This window comes from Meles meles, chromosome 20, assembly GCF_922984935.1.
Source record: "Meles meles chromosome 20, mMelMel3.1 paternal haplotype, whole genome shotgun sequence".
NCBI classification, from domain to species: domain Eukaryota; kingdom Metazoa; phylum Chordata; class Mammalia; order Carnivora; family Mustelidae; genus Meles; species Meles meles.
Genome location: NC_060085.1, coordinates 57426828 through 57440787, shown reverse-complemented (window position 1 = coordinate 57440787; position 13960 = coordinate 57426828). Strand labels below are relative to the sequence as shown.

Here is a 13960-nt window from a genome sequence, read left to right as displayed (position 1 = left end):
GATTTCCTCCAGACCCCCTTTCTCCTCCCTGGATGTTTTGGCTGCTTCGCCATATGGCAGGAGTTAAAAATACAGCTCAGAGTGACGGGGGTGCTGGCAAGAGTGGGCAAGCATTCGCTGAGGAAGTGGGTGGGGGGCTGTGGCCAGCTTGAGTCCCCTGCTCCTGTCCCTGGCTGGGTAGCAGTGCTGGGGACGGACATCCTAGGCTCCTCGTAGCCAGTCTCCAAATGCACTATAGAATGAGAAGGCCCTCGGGACACACGGCCACAGCTAAGTTACCCGACAGAGACAGGTCACCACGATGGGGAGGGACAGGCTACAGACTCCACGCTGAGAGCGAGGCACAATGTGGGCCCGGCCTGCGGGCACGCTGCGAGACACACTTGTGCCAGCATCAGGGCGGGGAAGTGACAACAGGGCCCGAGCTAACCCGAGGGGGCAGATGAAGGACAGCGGCAGACCCCTGTTCCTCCTGCCACTGAGACCAGCAGGAGGTGGCCAAAATGGCCTCCCAGGACTCCCAGGGGTAAGTCACACAAAGCCTCACGGCTCCGCCTAGACTTTTCGGAACACTGTCACTGGGATCCCTGCACCTCCAAGGAAGAAGCCTGACTCCCCGAGCCCGTCATGCTGGGCTCACACCACCTATGCACTCAGCAGCTCCGGCTGGGCCCGGCCTTCCAGACTTGTCTACGAGTTCCCGGATGGGTATGGGAATCATGCTGGACACTCCGGACCAGCTCATCTGGGACGTGAATACCACTGAGTAACTCCCACTGGCAAAGAGAGAAGCAGACGCAGGCAGTGAAGCCTAGCCCAAGTCTTGACCTGCGGAGTCTTAGGACCATGAGTTGTTAACATGGCCACAGGGGACCAGAGTTTGTAGACTGACTGGCAGACCGACTGAGTTCGTCCATCTGTTCATCCGTCCGTCCATCCTTCCCTCCTTCCACACATTCATTAAAATCCACCCTGAGGCAGGGCCTCTTCTAGGCACCCAGAGACAAAGAATTCATTCTCCCTGTCCCCATGGGTGCTTCTGGGCTGGATCCTCCGTGCCCACCCAGTTAGCCCGGGTCCATCCCTGTCTCCCTGTTTGGCAGCTTCTCCCCAGGGGCCCGTCCCTTCCAGGCTCCACAACCGACCAGAGTACTCTTGTCTGGTTCCTGCCCCTGCCTTCATTCTCTCTGGGTGAGGAGAGGACATGTGGAATGTTCCATTTCTCAAATGGGCTGTCGTATGCTCGAAAAAATCACCTGTGTCCAAAAACAACAAGGGTATTTAAATGTTGCATTGGACAAGATCTCTCTAACACAAAAAAAGGTAGTCAGAGGGAGACAGGAAGAAAAAAAGACAGAAAACATATTGAAGGTAAATAACCAAGTGGCAGATGGAAATCCTACCCCAGTGACAATTATATTGAGGGTAAGTAGATTAAACACTCCAATCAAAAGGGGGAGACTGGCAGAATGGACTAAAACCACAGAATCCAACCATGTGCTGAGAGACCCGCTTTAGATTCAAAGACACAGAGAGGATGAACATAAAAGGATGTGATAGGGGACATCATGTGACTGGGAAGCCAAAGAGAGCTGGAGGGGCCGCGTAGACACCAAACACAGACTTGAAGATGGAAACTGCTTCTGTGGACCAAGAAGGACGTTTTCTAAGGACAAAAGGGTCGGGCCCTCAGGAAGACACAATTCTTCTTAATACGCCTGCACCAAGCAACAGAACCCCAAAACCCATGAAGCAAAAACTGAGAGCAATAAAGGGAGAAACGGGTGGTTCCATGGGAATAGTTGGAGGCATCAGTGCCCCACTTTTTGTAACGGGGAGAACAAGCAGACAGAGAGTCAACAAGGAGACAGAGGACTTGGACACAGGAAACCAACCAGACCCGACAGCCAGGCCCAGATCATCTCCCAGAAGCCGGTACAGATTCCTTTCCAGTGTTCGTGGAATGTTCTCCGGGACAGATCATATCTTAGACTTTAAAATAGTCTGGATTTGGGGCGCCTGGATGGCTCAGTTGGTTGAGTGTCTGACTCTTGATTTGGGCTTAGGCCATGATCTCAGGGTTGTGATTTGGAGCCCTGGGTCAGGCTCCACGCTTAGCCTGGGGTCCGCTGGGGATTCTCTCTCTCTCCTTCTCCCTCTGTGCACCCTTTCCCCTGCTCGCACACTCTCTCTCTCAAAAATACAAAAACAAAAACTAGTCAATTCATTTAAAAGGACTATAATCATAATAATCATACAAAGTATCTTCTCGAAACACAGTGGGCGAAATTTAGAGCCCCCTAAGTAAGGCTAGATGGCAGCTCTCCGGGGAATGTGCTTGAGTCATCCTTGTTCAAACCACCTCTCCCTACCTCCCTCACCTTGCTGTGCCTCTGTCTCCCCAGCTGTGCAATGGGCACAAGAGTAGTACTTCACAGAGCCGCAGCAGGGGTCGACAAGAAACTACTCGGTCATCATAATCATTACTTGTCATTGATGGAGGGGGTAACAATAATCTCTTACACTTCATCTCTGGGTGAGGAGGCATCCCCTCATACAATGGGTTAAGATTTTCAAAACGCCTCCGCGCCCACTATTTAACTCGGTCCTCACTGCAGCCCTGCAGGATCACCTGGTACACGAGAAAAAGCTGGTAGTGGTGAGGTCCCAGCATGGTAGCATCTGCTGAGTCCTTTGCCCAGGGTCTGGCTCACAATAGGTGCCAGGAAGGGAGCAGGTTGGCCTACGGATGGGCATCAAGTTGGGGTGGTCAGTTCCCCGCACACCCCTTGCTGGTGGAGCATTTTACACACCTCCAGGTTTAGAGGGGCTCTGCTGGGTGAAAGCAGAGCCTGGAAGAGATGTCTAGACATAGTTGAGAGCCTGTAATGGGCTGGGCCAGGGAGGAGGGGGAGCAGGCAGAACATTCTAGACGGCTCTGCCTTTTCGTAGGGAGTCCTCCATCCTATTGACTTCCCATTAACTGCAGGTTGAGGGATGATGTCGGCACATCTTACAGGCGCACTGGATTCACGAGCAGCTCCATTCAACATGCAGAAGTCAGACAGGCAATAGGGAGATAAACGCCAAGGCCCAGTCACGGAGTTCTGAATCCTGTGACTTTCCTGACGTCAAATTTCTTCACCAGGAAAGAGGGGACAACAGCAGCAAAAACCGGCAGGGAGGAGGGGTGCTCAGCTCGACTTGTGTTACAGATTTAACCCTCACAGCTCCTTCCTGAAGGAGGCGATGCTTTATTACCCATTTTACAGGTGAAAACATGGAGGCACAGAGAGGCTAAGTGACTGGCCAGAGGCAACACAGCCAGACTGCGGTGGAGGGAGTGGTCTGGCGCCGTGGTGCGGGCCTGACTGTGTCTGAGTATGACCGTGACTCCTGACCAGGAGCATCTGAGTATGACTGTGACTCCTGACCAGGAGCCGTCTAGAACCCCTAGCCACCCTGGGGGAGCTGAGCGTCCTTGCTCGGGCTGCTTCTCCAGAGGGGTGAGTGAGAGAGGGGAGCTGGAAGCAGGGTCCAGGGACATCAGCCGGCCCCCCACTCTCTCGTCCGTCCGAGAACACCGCAGGCAACGAAGACCCACATGCACTCCGCCATCTGGAGCCTTTCCTTCTGGGTAAGCAATGCTCTCTCCTTCCCATCTGGATAGGCAGTTGTCGGGTAAGGGGATAGGATGGGACCATGTTCTTTTTACCCATAACTCTTGTGTTTCTGCTCAGCTCCACCAGCACCCCAGGCCAAGCTCCAGGCACCCCACACCCCGAGTTCTGTAGCATCTCCTGTGACCTTCTTCTCACTGGCTCCCGCCTGCCCCCAGGAACAGGGGTCCCGTCCACACCTGAGCACCGTCCTGGCCCTCCTCTGCGCAGCAACCCCAGGAACGCTATCTCCCAAGGACCCTCTGGACCTCTCCAGCTCTGCTCGCTCTACCGAGCCCCCACCCCACTCCTCTCCCTTGCTGTCCTGTCCCCTTGCTCACTCTATTCCAGACACGCCTGTCTCCTCACTGAGCTTCGACCACACACGGTGTGCTCCCCTCTCAGGACAACCCCAAAAGGGAGATCCGGTTGTCCTGCTGCATCCACTGTCCGCTGTTAGAGAAAACGAAGCTGAGGCTCACGGAGGTGCCTTTATATGCTAAGGGTGAGGAAGAAGAGCTTGGTCTCCAGGCCCTACCTAGCCCCATCAGAATCTTACATCTGAGCTGACCAGATGGCCAACGGCCCATTCATGTTCAATTTCAGGCTGTCCAGAGACTCCTACAACCTATCTTCAAATAATCTACATTCTGGACTAGACATCCCAGCCAAGGTCCCCAGCAGCTGCCCCAGTACCGTGGGATACAGCCTGGAGACTTTTCTTTGAGCACTGAGAGACCTTCGTTATCAAGGCCTGCCAGATCAGACACTTCGCAGGCAGGTTCCAAATGACCCACCGTGAGAGGCTCCTCCAGACCCGCCAATCCAGGACACCCTCCTTGGACGCCCTATTCCCTGTGGTTCGGATGAGGAGGGCCAGGCCCCGGTGCCCTGATTCTCTGTGAGGCCTGACACTCTTCAGGCAGGGGTGCACGCAGAGCAAATGACTCATTCAAATCAAGGAGGGATTTTTGGGGGGTGAGGAGGGTCAGAGCCAGAAGAGGGGCACATGTGCCAACTCCCCCATAGGACCAAGTGTCCCAGCGTGTCCTGATGAATGGACACCTGGAGAAAGGCCTGAGGTGGCTTCATAGCCAGCTTCCTAGCAGGCTGGCAAATGCCCACAGATTTGGAGTGGGGGTCGGGGGCATTCCGAGCGGGATGCCTGGCATGGGCTGGGCAGCACCTGCTAGCTTCAGGAGTCCTGGAGTCCCTTCCCCTGCGTGTGCACACCCATTGGCCTCAACCACCCCATCATCATCCTGCCAAAAAAGGGACCTGGGCTCCTGGCAGTGAAGTCACTCCTCCAAGGTGACCACAAGAGCAAGGCACCCATTCTGACACTCAAAGGGAAGAGCCATAGCTGTCCCGGTGGGCAATGGTGCAGGAGTTCATTCTGGGCTGTCTAAGGGGAGCTGCCCACACGGATCCGGAAACGGCCCCATGTTTCGTGAAACGTTGACACAAAGCAGCTTTGAAGCTATGCAGCGCGGCGGCGAACTGCCCGGCCTCTCGTGGAGGGCGGCCCTGGGGGCCAAGTGACCTCTGACACTGGGTGACCGCAGGCAACCCGATTCACCTCTCGGAGCCTCAGTTTTCCTATCTGCAAATGGGATGATAACAGCTCACAGCTGTCATTGGGTTACCCTGCCAATGGAGACCACTGGGAGGAGGAGTCCACACGCGGCCCCTGGAACGGGCTCAGTTGTCACTGCGGTTTGTCTATAATCAGAGCGTTCTAAGGTGAGGTACAAAAACCCCCCAGGATTTCTGTCCTGCCCCTCTGTGAATCTTGTCTCTTCCAAGAAGGAAAGCCAAGCATTTCACAATCAGGGCTCGGACAGCACAGCTTGGGAGCAATGAGCCAGTCCTGTTCACCAGCCCCCTAACCCCCAAACCCACCGCTGACCTAGCTGAAATCTGGGTACTAAGTAAGTGCCCCGGGCTAGTCCCTATCTTCTGGAACTTGCCTGTCCCAAGTGTCCCCACTCACAGGCCTGGTGTGACCACTGACAACACCCACTCCCCACCCCCAAACCTGCCAGGTGCCTCTCACCTCTTCTTTCTTCTGTGCTGTTTCCCAGCTGGATACCAGCCTCCTCCTCCTCTTTCTCGTTCAAATGTCACCTCCTCCAGGAAGCCCCTGTTGACACCCAAGGGTGGCCATCTGCTTCCTGCTCAGAGGCTGCACACCACTTGACTCCACTTCCTATCCTGGCCCAGTGTCTCTGCAACCTTCTTTATAGGCCTCTATCCATCCCCACAGGTGTCCAAGCAAATCAAGGGCAAGAATCAGGCTGAGCTGCCCCAGGATTCAACAGTTAGTGCATAAAAGGACATGCAGATAGCATAGCCTCCGTGCTGTGCTCAGCCTGTTTCCTGGTATACAACAGGTGCTCCATAAATGGAGCATGGCTCCAAATACCCTCATGGGTGACAGGCAGGAAATACAGCAATTAGGGCAAAATTTACATTGTAGATCTGGAGAGGGTATTGTGCTTTGTATAGTTCTCTCCATTTCTCTGTGTATTTGGAAATTTTCATAACAAAAATTAGGGAAAACAAGGCTCAAAAGCATTTTCAATACCCTAGCTGTTCCTGCCCCTGGAGCTACCATTCACTGTGTTCCCTAATGTCAGGCCCATTATACAACGCCTGACTCCGATCTTCCTGAACAGAAGCAGCCCTCCCCACTTTACATGGCAGGGAGGTGGGGTGGGGGGAGACTGGCCTCAGGAAGCCAAGGGCTTTGCTTTGCCTCACTTGGAAAGCTCGAGCCACTGGGAGGTGGCCAAGGCAAGACAGCAGGGATTGTACCCACCTGCCACCAGGGCAGGGCTGAACTCCAGGTGTTGGTCACTGGGTGGACTGGAGGGCCCCCAGAGCAAGGCCAGGGCAGCTGGGGTGGGGGAAGCATTTGAAACCCTCAAGACCGCAGTTCTCCACATGTTACAACAGAAGCACTTAATTCTAAGTAATTCTAATTCTAATTCTAAGTAATTCTAAGAACTGGTCGTGTGTACCCTGCTGGAACCGCGAGCCCTATGGAGGGGCTAGTGTTCAGACTCCCAAGGCCACTTGGTGATGTCACCAGTCAGCACAGCGTGGCTCCCAGCTGGGGTCGTTGCAGCCTGGCTTGGCCTGGGTCTGCCCTGGGCACATAGTAGCAGACTCGAGGCCCAGGGCGGATGTCCAGGTCACACGTGGGTCCCTGGACTGCCTCCTGGCCGCATGTGTGGCTTCTGCCCCATTTCAGTTAGATCACTGCACCTGCCCCAGCCCAGTTCTTGTTGCCCACCCGGCCTGTACGTGTGTTCCCTGCGGCTCCATGGCAATTACTCAGATGGCGCTTACCCTTATAAGCTCCGAGCGGTACCCTTCCCAAGTTAAGCAAAGCCATGCTCTTTCGTGCAGAAACAACCAAGAACAGAAAACACCATCAGCTGTCAGGACACTGTCAGAGATGAAAGAGCTGACAAGCAGCCACCCAGCCGACAAAAAAGGCTGATGCCCCCAAACTCCCAAGGTGGCACCCCCCCCAACTTCACCCTGGCCTGGCCCCAAGATCTCTGCAGCCTCCAGGAGGCCAGAAGGCAGAGGGCGGAGGTGGACACAGAGGTGGGAACAGGAGGAGGTCCTGGCTTCATTTCACACACGGGCCTCCTCCCTGTTTCTCTCGAGCCAAGCCAGATAAAGAAGCTTTTCCCGATTTATTTTCCAGGTTGTAAAATAACCATTTGCTTAGCTTGTCAGACGGCTGGGAGAGAACTTCAGAGAAACACACTCTCCTCATCTCTCTGCGGATTCTACCATCTGCTGAGAAAACAGGAGTGGCTCGCCCTGGGCCCTGGGAGTTGGAAACATTTTATCCAAGCAGGACCAGCCTCCCAGAGCATGTCGTAGCCCGTCCTGGCCAAGGGACACCCTCCCCGGCATTGGATACTCCACTTTATCTTGGCTGGCAGAACAAGAACATTCTTTCACGAAACTGTGAACGCAGCATCTCCCTCTGCCACCTTTGCCACTGCCCTCTCGGATCAGGAAAAAGCCCTCAAGGCCTCTCCTGGCCTGTACGTGGTCCCCAGTCTGACTACAAGGGGCACGAGGGGACAGGGACACAGGCTCTCGGGTGTGCAGAGCCTGGACCACGGGCTGGGTACTTTCAGTGACTCTGAGGAACACAGCGCTCTCAGAGGCATCTTGCCAGGACCCTCCCGGGTACAGCTGACGTTGACTTCTTGCCTGCCACCCCCTCGGCACTGGCCACCCTTAAACTCCCCTCCGAACTGCCTCCGCCTTCATCACGGTTAATGTCACCACGGACCTGAGGAGAGTGCTTGTTTGGTAAGTCAACAGAGACTGAATGCCACTGGAAACCTCCCCCAGAGTGAGTCACCGACTCCAAGCTTCAGAAAAACGTCCTCTGCGAGTGATGTGACAGCGCTTGAGGGCTGGAGGGGACAAGAAAGCGAGGGAGGCCGCTGCCCAGGGCCCTCTCTCTAACCTCGTGGTGGGGGGCTTCCTTCTGCTGGTACACTCTGGACGATCAGAGGCTGGAAAGTGTGGACTGGTTCAACCCTTGCCCCTTCTCACTGCCACCTCGGGGGATACTGAGTACGAGGACTTGGTCACGGGATCCCACATGACGGGACAAAAGCCAAGCACACTGGGCTTCCTCTGGCACTGGAGGCCGGGAGTCACGTGGGACTCCCGTGGGGGTGGGGTGGGGGTGGGCAGGGAGGGTCATCCGATCTTTCTGCTGCAGCAAGGGTGGGTGGTGGTGGGTTAGAACAGGGGGCTAGAGCCAGACCACCTGAGTCCCAATCCTGGCGTTACTACTAGGTAGGTAGGAAAGCCTGAGCAAGTCTCACGACGTGAGCTTCAGTCCATACATCCATAAAATGGGAGCAGCGACTGTTCCTGCCTCATGGGGGGACGTAGCCACGCAGTGAACTGGTGAATGTGAAGCCCCAGAGCAGTGCGGGCACATGGGGAGGCCTCCGGGGGGTGGGACCAGAGTGCACTCACGCTGGCTAACCGCAGATTTCTGCAGGTGCATGGACACCGGTGGTACCCGCTCAGGTTCAAGCTGGCTGTCTGAAGGAAAACACAGCGGTTCTAATCCATCCTGCTAGCCTTCATCCACTCAACAGATATCTATTGAGCATCTACTATGTGCCCGAACCTCTAGTGGGAGAGGGTGGTTCTGGAAACATCATCAGAACGTAGCCGACTAAATACTGGGTATGAATTTTGATGTCAGAAAAAATCAATTAAATAATCCAACATAACCAAAGCCGCCGTCTTTCTTCCCTGTTATCATCCTATTGGCCCGAGAGCTGAAAAACTCACAATGTTCTCTTTCAGCAGAGAACTTCGGAGAAAGGGCTTAAAGTTCTGGGCTTGAAAGTTTCTACCGTGCCTGGGTGAGGAGGTACAAGATCGCTATTGCCCCAGGATGAGCGCTGTCAATGACCTTCACCTGCATCTCTCTGTGTCCCAGCAAGGGGGAGGGGGGACACTGCACCTTCTGGATATGCCGGGACAGCCTCTCTCCATGGTGGCAGGGGGCTCCTGACTTGAGCTAGAGCAGCCGACAGCCGCTTAAGAAAATGTTAGCCAGGCCTGCCTTAGCCTGCCACACTCAACCCACCCTTGCCTACAAGGACCCCCCAACTGCAGGCAGGAGGGCCTGGATGCTGACCCTGGCAGTGCCCCTGGTGGGAGGGGGCACCAGCACTGGGAGAAAGTGGAGCCAGGTGCCCCAGCAGGAAATAATCCCGATGCTGTGGCCTGGCTCAAACACAGGTGGCCAAACCCAACTTCCCTGAGGTCTGGATCCCAGGAGGTCTCACCGAGTTGTCAAGGAGTTTAGTCAGCTCCTGCCTGTGCACAGTTGGTCCCAAAGAAAGGAGAAACTGGTTGATGAAGAAGCTGAAACGTGTTAAGCACCTACTGCATACCAGTCCCTTCCATGCCCATTATCTTCCCTTAACTATCAGAAAAGGTATGGGAGGCAGCTGTGATCATCCCGTGTGCATTAAGAAAGAGCTCTGAGTCTACGTGAGGGGAGCGTGACTTGTCCTACAGTCACTGGCTGGCAAGTGCAGAGCCAGCCAGGAGACCCAAGTCTGCCCATGTCCCTTTCTCCACGCAGAGCTGTTTTTCTCTTCCTCTGTTCTCTGCTCTTGCTTTTTCTCTCTCCGAGAACATCACTAACAGCTCTGCATACAGTAGGCACTTCATAAAAGTTGGCTACTTTCGAGGAGGCTGGTTAAACCATGCTCCCCGGGCATCAATCCCTTTGCGACACAGATGGCCTCAGACACCGTGAATCCGGGTGCAGGAAAGAAGCCCTCAGCTCATTCCCCCTATACCTCAAGTATTGGGGAAGGCAAGTACGATACCTCCCCAGCCCAAAGAGTCTCCCATGAAGGGAGAGAGGCTCCAGTATTCTCCCTCCTGAAAGACAGGGAAATGAAGTGGATGCTGGAAAATGGGCCCAGTGTGCTCCATCTTGAGCGAGCCCCCTGTTCTGTGACTGTGCTGGTACCACACAGTGTCATTCGTCACGGGGGGTCCAGCAGCCAGCAGCAGCCACATCTCTTGGGAGTTTATGAGCCTGCCCCAGCCCTGCTGGTCAGAATTTGGATTTTAACAAGATCCCCAGGTAGGAGGTGGGCACCGTCAAGTTGGAGACACTCCCCTGACCTAGAACTTGGCTGGTGGTGGTGTTGCCACCATTCCTCTCAACGGGGATGGCATCCCAGGCCCCGGCTGTGTCTCAGCGAAGGGAAGCCAGTGGGACAGAGCTGGAGACTTGCAAAATAAACCCCGCAGCCACCTGCCTGGCTCGCCCCGACTCCGAGGCCACGGCCCAGATTTGACACAGGGGATTCTGTGTAGCAAGCGGGGCTCACTGTGGGTCCGAATCCTCCCGTCCCCACACCTGGTCACCAGAGAGGTGACTCTGAAGAGAAGAAAGGAATGCATTCCCCAGGACGGTGCTGGGAGGCATCTGCCAACAGCATGTGTCACTGTTGCCTAGGAAAGTGGAATGTGCATTCCTGCCCTTGTGTGTCGTCTCCCCAAGCTGCTGAGGACTTCACCTGGGCAGCTCCCAGCTTTTCCTCCAGCCCCTGTGTGGGGGATAAGAGCTCAGTACCCTGTGAGAAACAACGGGTGACCCACAGCCTCTGTGGGAGGGATGGAGTGACACCAGAGAGCCAGGGGCGGGGCACCAAGAAGAGGCAGCCTGGTCGCTGCTTTCTCTCAGTGACACTAGCCAGGAGCTGGCCACACGCTTCCCTCTCCGGATAAACAGAAAGCAGGAGTTTGCCACTGGGCCTGCCACCACAGAGCCCTGAGGCTGACCCACGCCCTGACAGCCCTCCTTCAGAGCCCACCAGAGCCCAAGCACTGCCCAGAACCAGTTCAAGACACAGGCGGGCAGGCAGGCAGCCTCTGTCCCATGGCCACAGCCTGGCACAGACCCACAAGGTGGGAGAGACACAGGTCTGGGAGGACGGTACCTGGACTCAGGATCAGGAGCCCCTCCCCCTCTCCCCCGCCCCATCCCCAGCAGAATTCTGGAGTCAGGATCAACTCCTCCCCCATTACCCCTGCCTATTACCCCTCCCACCCTCCCTCCCACCCCCAGGAAACCTTCAGGAAGCTGCTGACCGCCAGTACCCCCGTCCCTCCCCCACCACACGGTGTTTTTCTCCTCTACCGCGGGTTCAAACCATGGACTGTGGCCGGTGGTCCCGAAGACAGAAGGACAGCGAGGGTAGACAGGCTCAGAGCACCCAGGAACCCAAGCCTGGAGTCACCTGAAGCCCCCTGTGCCCCCTGCCTCGCCCCAGATGGGCGCCCGGACTTCTGCGGAGAGGAGCCCCGCACCCGACTTGGGCACTCCCGGAAAGCGAAAGGGCTGCCGCCCGAGATCTACGAGCTCGCCCGGGACGCTAGGGGCCAGCACGGCGCGGCAATCCCGCTCCCATCCTGTCCCCCGCTTAATCCTTGGTCCGAAATAGCCAGAGTAATCCCAGGGTGCGGCGGGCGGGGTATTAACCCCGAGCCTGGAAGGAAAAGACTGAGGCGTTTAGAGGGAGGAGAGCTCGGCGCTTCCCGGGCTAGAGGGACCACAGGGTCGTTCCCGGAGCGACGGCGACCCGCAAGTGACCCAGGCCCGCTCGAGGGCGGGATCTGCGCCTCCCGCGCCCCCTTCCCACTGGGCTCTCCGGGTCAAGAGTTCTGGCCGCGCTACCCAGAGCCCCAGGTCTGCGCGCGGACAGCACCCCGTGGCGAGGCCAATCCCGCAACCGAGCCCCGGGGGTCGCTGGAACCCGAGTCCGGAGCCGTCCGTCTGCGGAGCCCAGCCGGTGGGAGCCCTGGCAACGCCGCGGAGCCGGTTTCCTGGGGGAGTCCAATCCCACCGGCCCGAGGTCCGGCCCCAGCTCGGGGGGTCCCCAGGTGCGCCCTCCGGCCGGGCCCCCTCCCCGCCTCCGCCCGCCTCCCCGCCCGACCCCGAGGGGAGCGAGGGGGGCCCCCCAAGAAGTTCGCGCACCCTCGACACGCCCGCGGTCCCCGGTCCCCGCTTACTTGTCGCGGCGGCCACCGAGCTCCGGGATGACGCCGAGCGGCTGCGGGCCGGGGTCGGGGCGGCGGGCGCACGCGGCCAGGTGTCGCCGGTGCCGCTCTAGCAGGCCGGCGTTCTCGCGGCTCAGCCGCGCCACTTGGCGCTCCAGCTCCTCGATGCGCCGCCGCCGGCGCGCCAGCAGCTCCTGCTGCGCCGCGACGATCCGGGTCAGCTCCTGCAGGTACTCGGCCGCCTTGCCGGGGGGCTCGGCGGCGCTGGCCATGGCCCCCGCCCGGCGGCCGGCAGCGCCTCAGGCGAGCGGCCGGCGGGGCGGCGGCGGGGCGGCCATGGCTGCGCGGCGGGGACGGAGAGGCTCGGCGCGGCGCGGGGCTCGGCCCGGGGGGCGCGGCGGCGCGGGGCTGGCGCGGCCCCGCCTCGACTCCCGCCTCCGCCGGCGCCCGCCCCCGGCGCTTCCGCGCCTCGCGCTCCCCGCGCCGCCGCGCTCCGCCGCCCGCTGCCCCACGGACGCGCCGGGGCGGGCAGGGCGCGGAGCTGCGGCCGCCAGGGGTAGGCGAGGAGTTTTGCAAAGTGCCGGCTGCGACGCGAGGGGGAGCGGGAGCCGGAGCGGCGGGCGCGGGAGGAGGCGGGAGGGAGGAAGGGCGCGACGGAGGGAGGGCGCCGCCTACCGGGCCCGCCGCCCCGTGCCCCGCGCCCCGCCGCCCCGCGCCCAGAGCCCCGCGCCCAGCTCCCTGCGGGGACGACTACCAGCTTGTCACCCGCCCGCCCTCCCAGCAGCTCTGATGTATACATTTAATTTAAAAATAAATTCGGCCAAATATCAGCCAACGATTTTGGTGTGAGTAGAAAAACAGCCAATAAACTCTGGCCAACTTCGAATTAAAAAACAAAAAACAAAAAACAAAAAAAACTGATCAGTCTCCTAAACGCTGGGTTGGTTTTATGGAGACTCTCGCAAGTTTCCTAGACTCCCCTTCTGCGTTCTGAATGCTTGGTGGCCCCAAAGCCTCCAAGAGGTCGACTCGGACCAGCCATCAAGACTCAGGCAGGATACTCAGTGCACTCCGGGTTCTGGGAGAGGCACTGTAGGGCAAAGACTCACCCAGACACTGGCATTGAGACCTTGGGCAGCTTGTTTTGTCTCTGAGCTGCTGTCTCCTCAGCAATATTTTCTATTTCTTGACTTTTTGTCGTTTTCTTCATTTTCATACTGCACATTTCTTTGGGGCCGACTTATTTTTCACTCTTTCTGGCTTGAGGATTTAGGGGATTCCCATTGTTTCTTGTTTACTAGCAAATGCCTTTACGGCTATAAATTGACCTCTGGGTGAAGCTTTAGCTACATCTCATAATTTCTGAAAACTACAACAATGTACATTTTGATGGTATTGTTTTCTTTGCTAATGGTACCATTACACTGGCCTTTCAATATTCCATACTTATGTTTGTTGATATCTCTCTACCTCCAGGAGAGGACAAGCCCTGCAGGGAGGCCCTCCAAGACTCCTTGGGTATTCCCTGGGCATGGCCTATGGAGAGGGAAGAAATAGCAGTGGGGCCATTTGTTTAGGGTTTTGAAATTCAAGAAATGGCCCATCAGGATAAGGTTATACACACACCTTGGTGAATGAAAACTCAACACTTAACTTTAAACTTGGCCACCATTATTAGGCCAGTAATAGTCCTTTAGAAATTAATATTA

General features: G+C 57.1%; 1 protein-coding gene across 1 annotated transcript in view; it reads right to left on the bottom strand.

Moving 5' to 3' along the window:
* The window catches only part of IQSEC1 (IQ motif and Sec7 domain ArfGEF 1), a 377460-nt gene extending 364937 nt beyond the window's left edge, over positions 1–12523 (bottom strand). Inside the window, exon 1 of the mRNA XM_045990563.1 lies at positions 12264–12523. Within this exon, the coding sequence (XP_045846519.1) occupies positions 12264–12523 (260 nt within the window). The remainder of the gene's footprint in view (positions 1–12263) is intronic.
* Positions 12524–13960: the final 1437 nt, after the last annotated feature.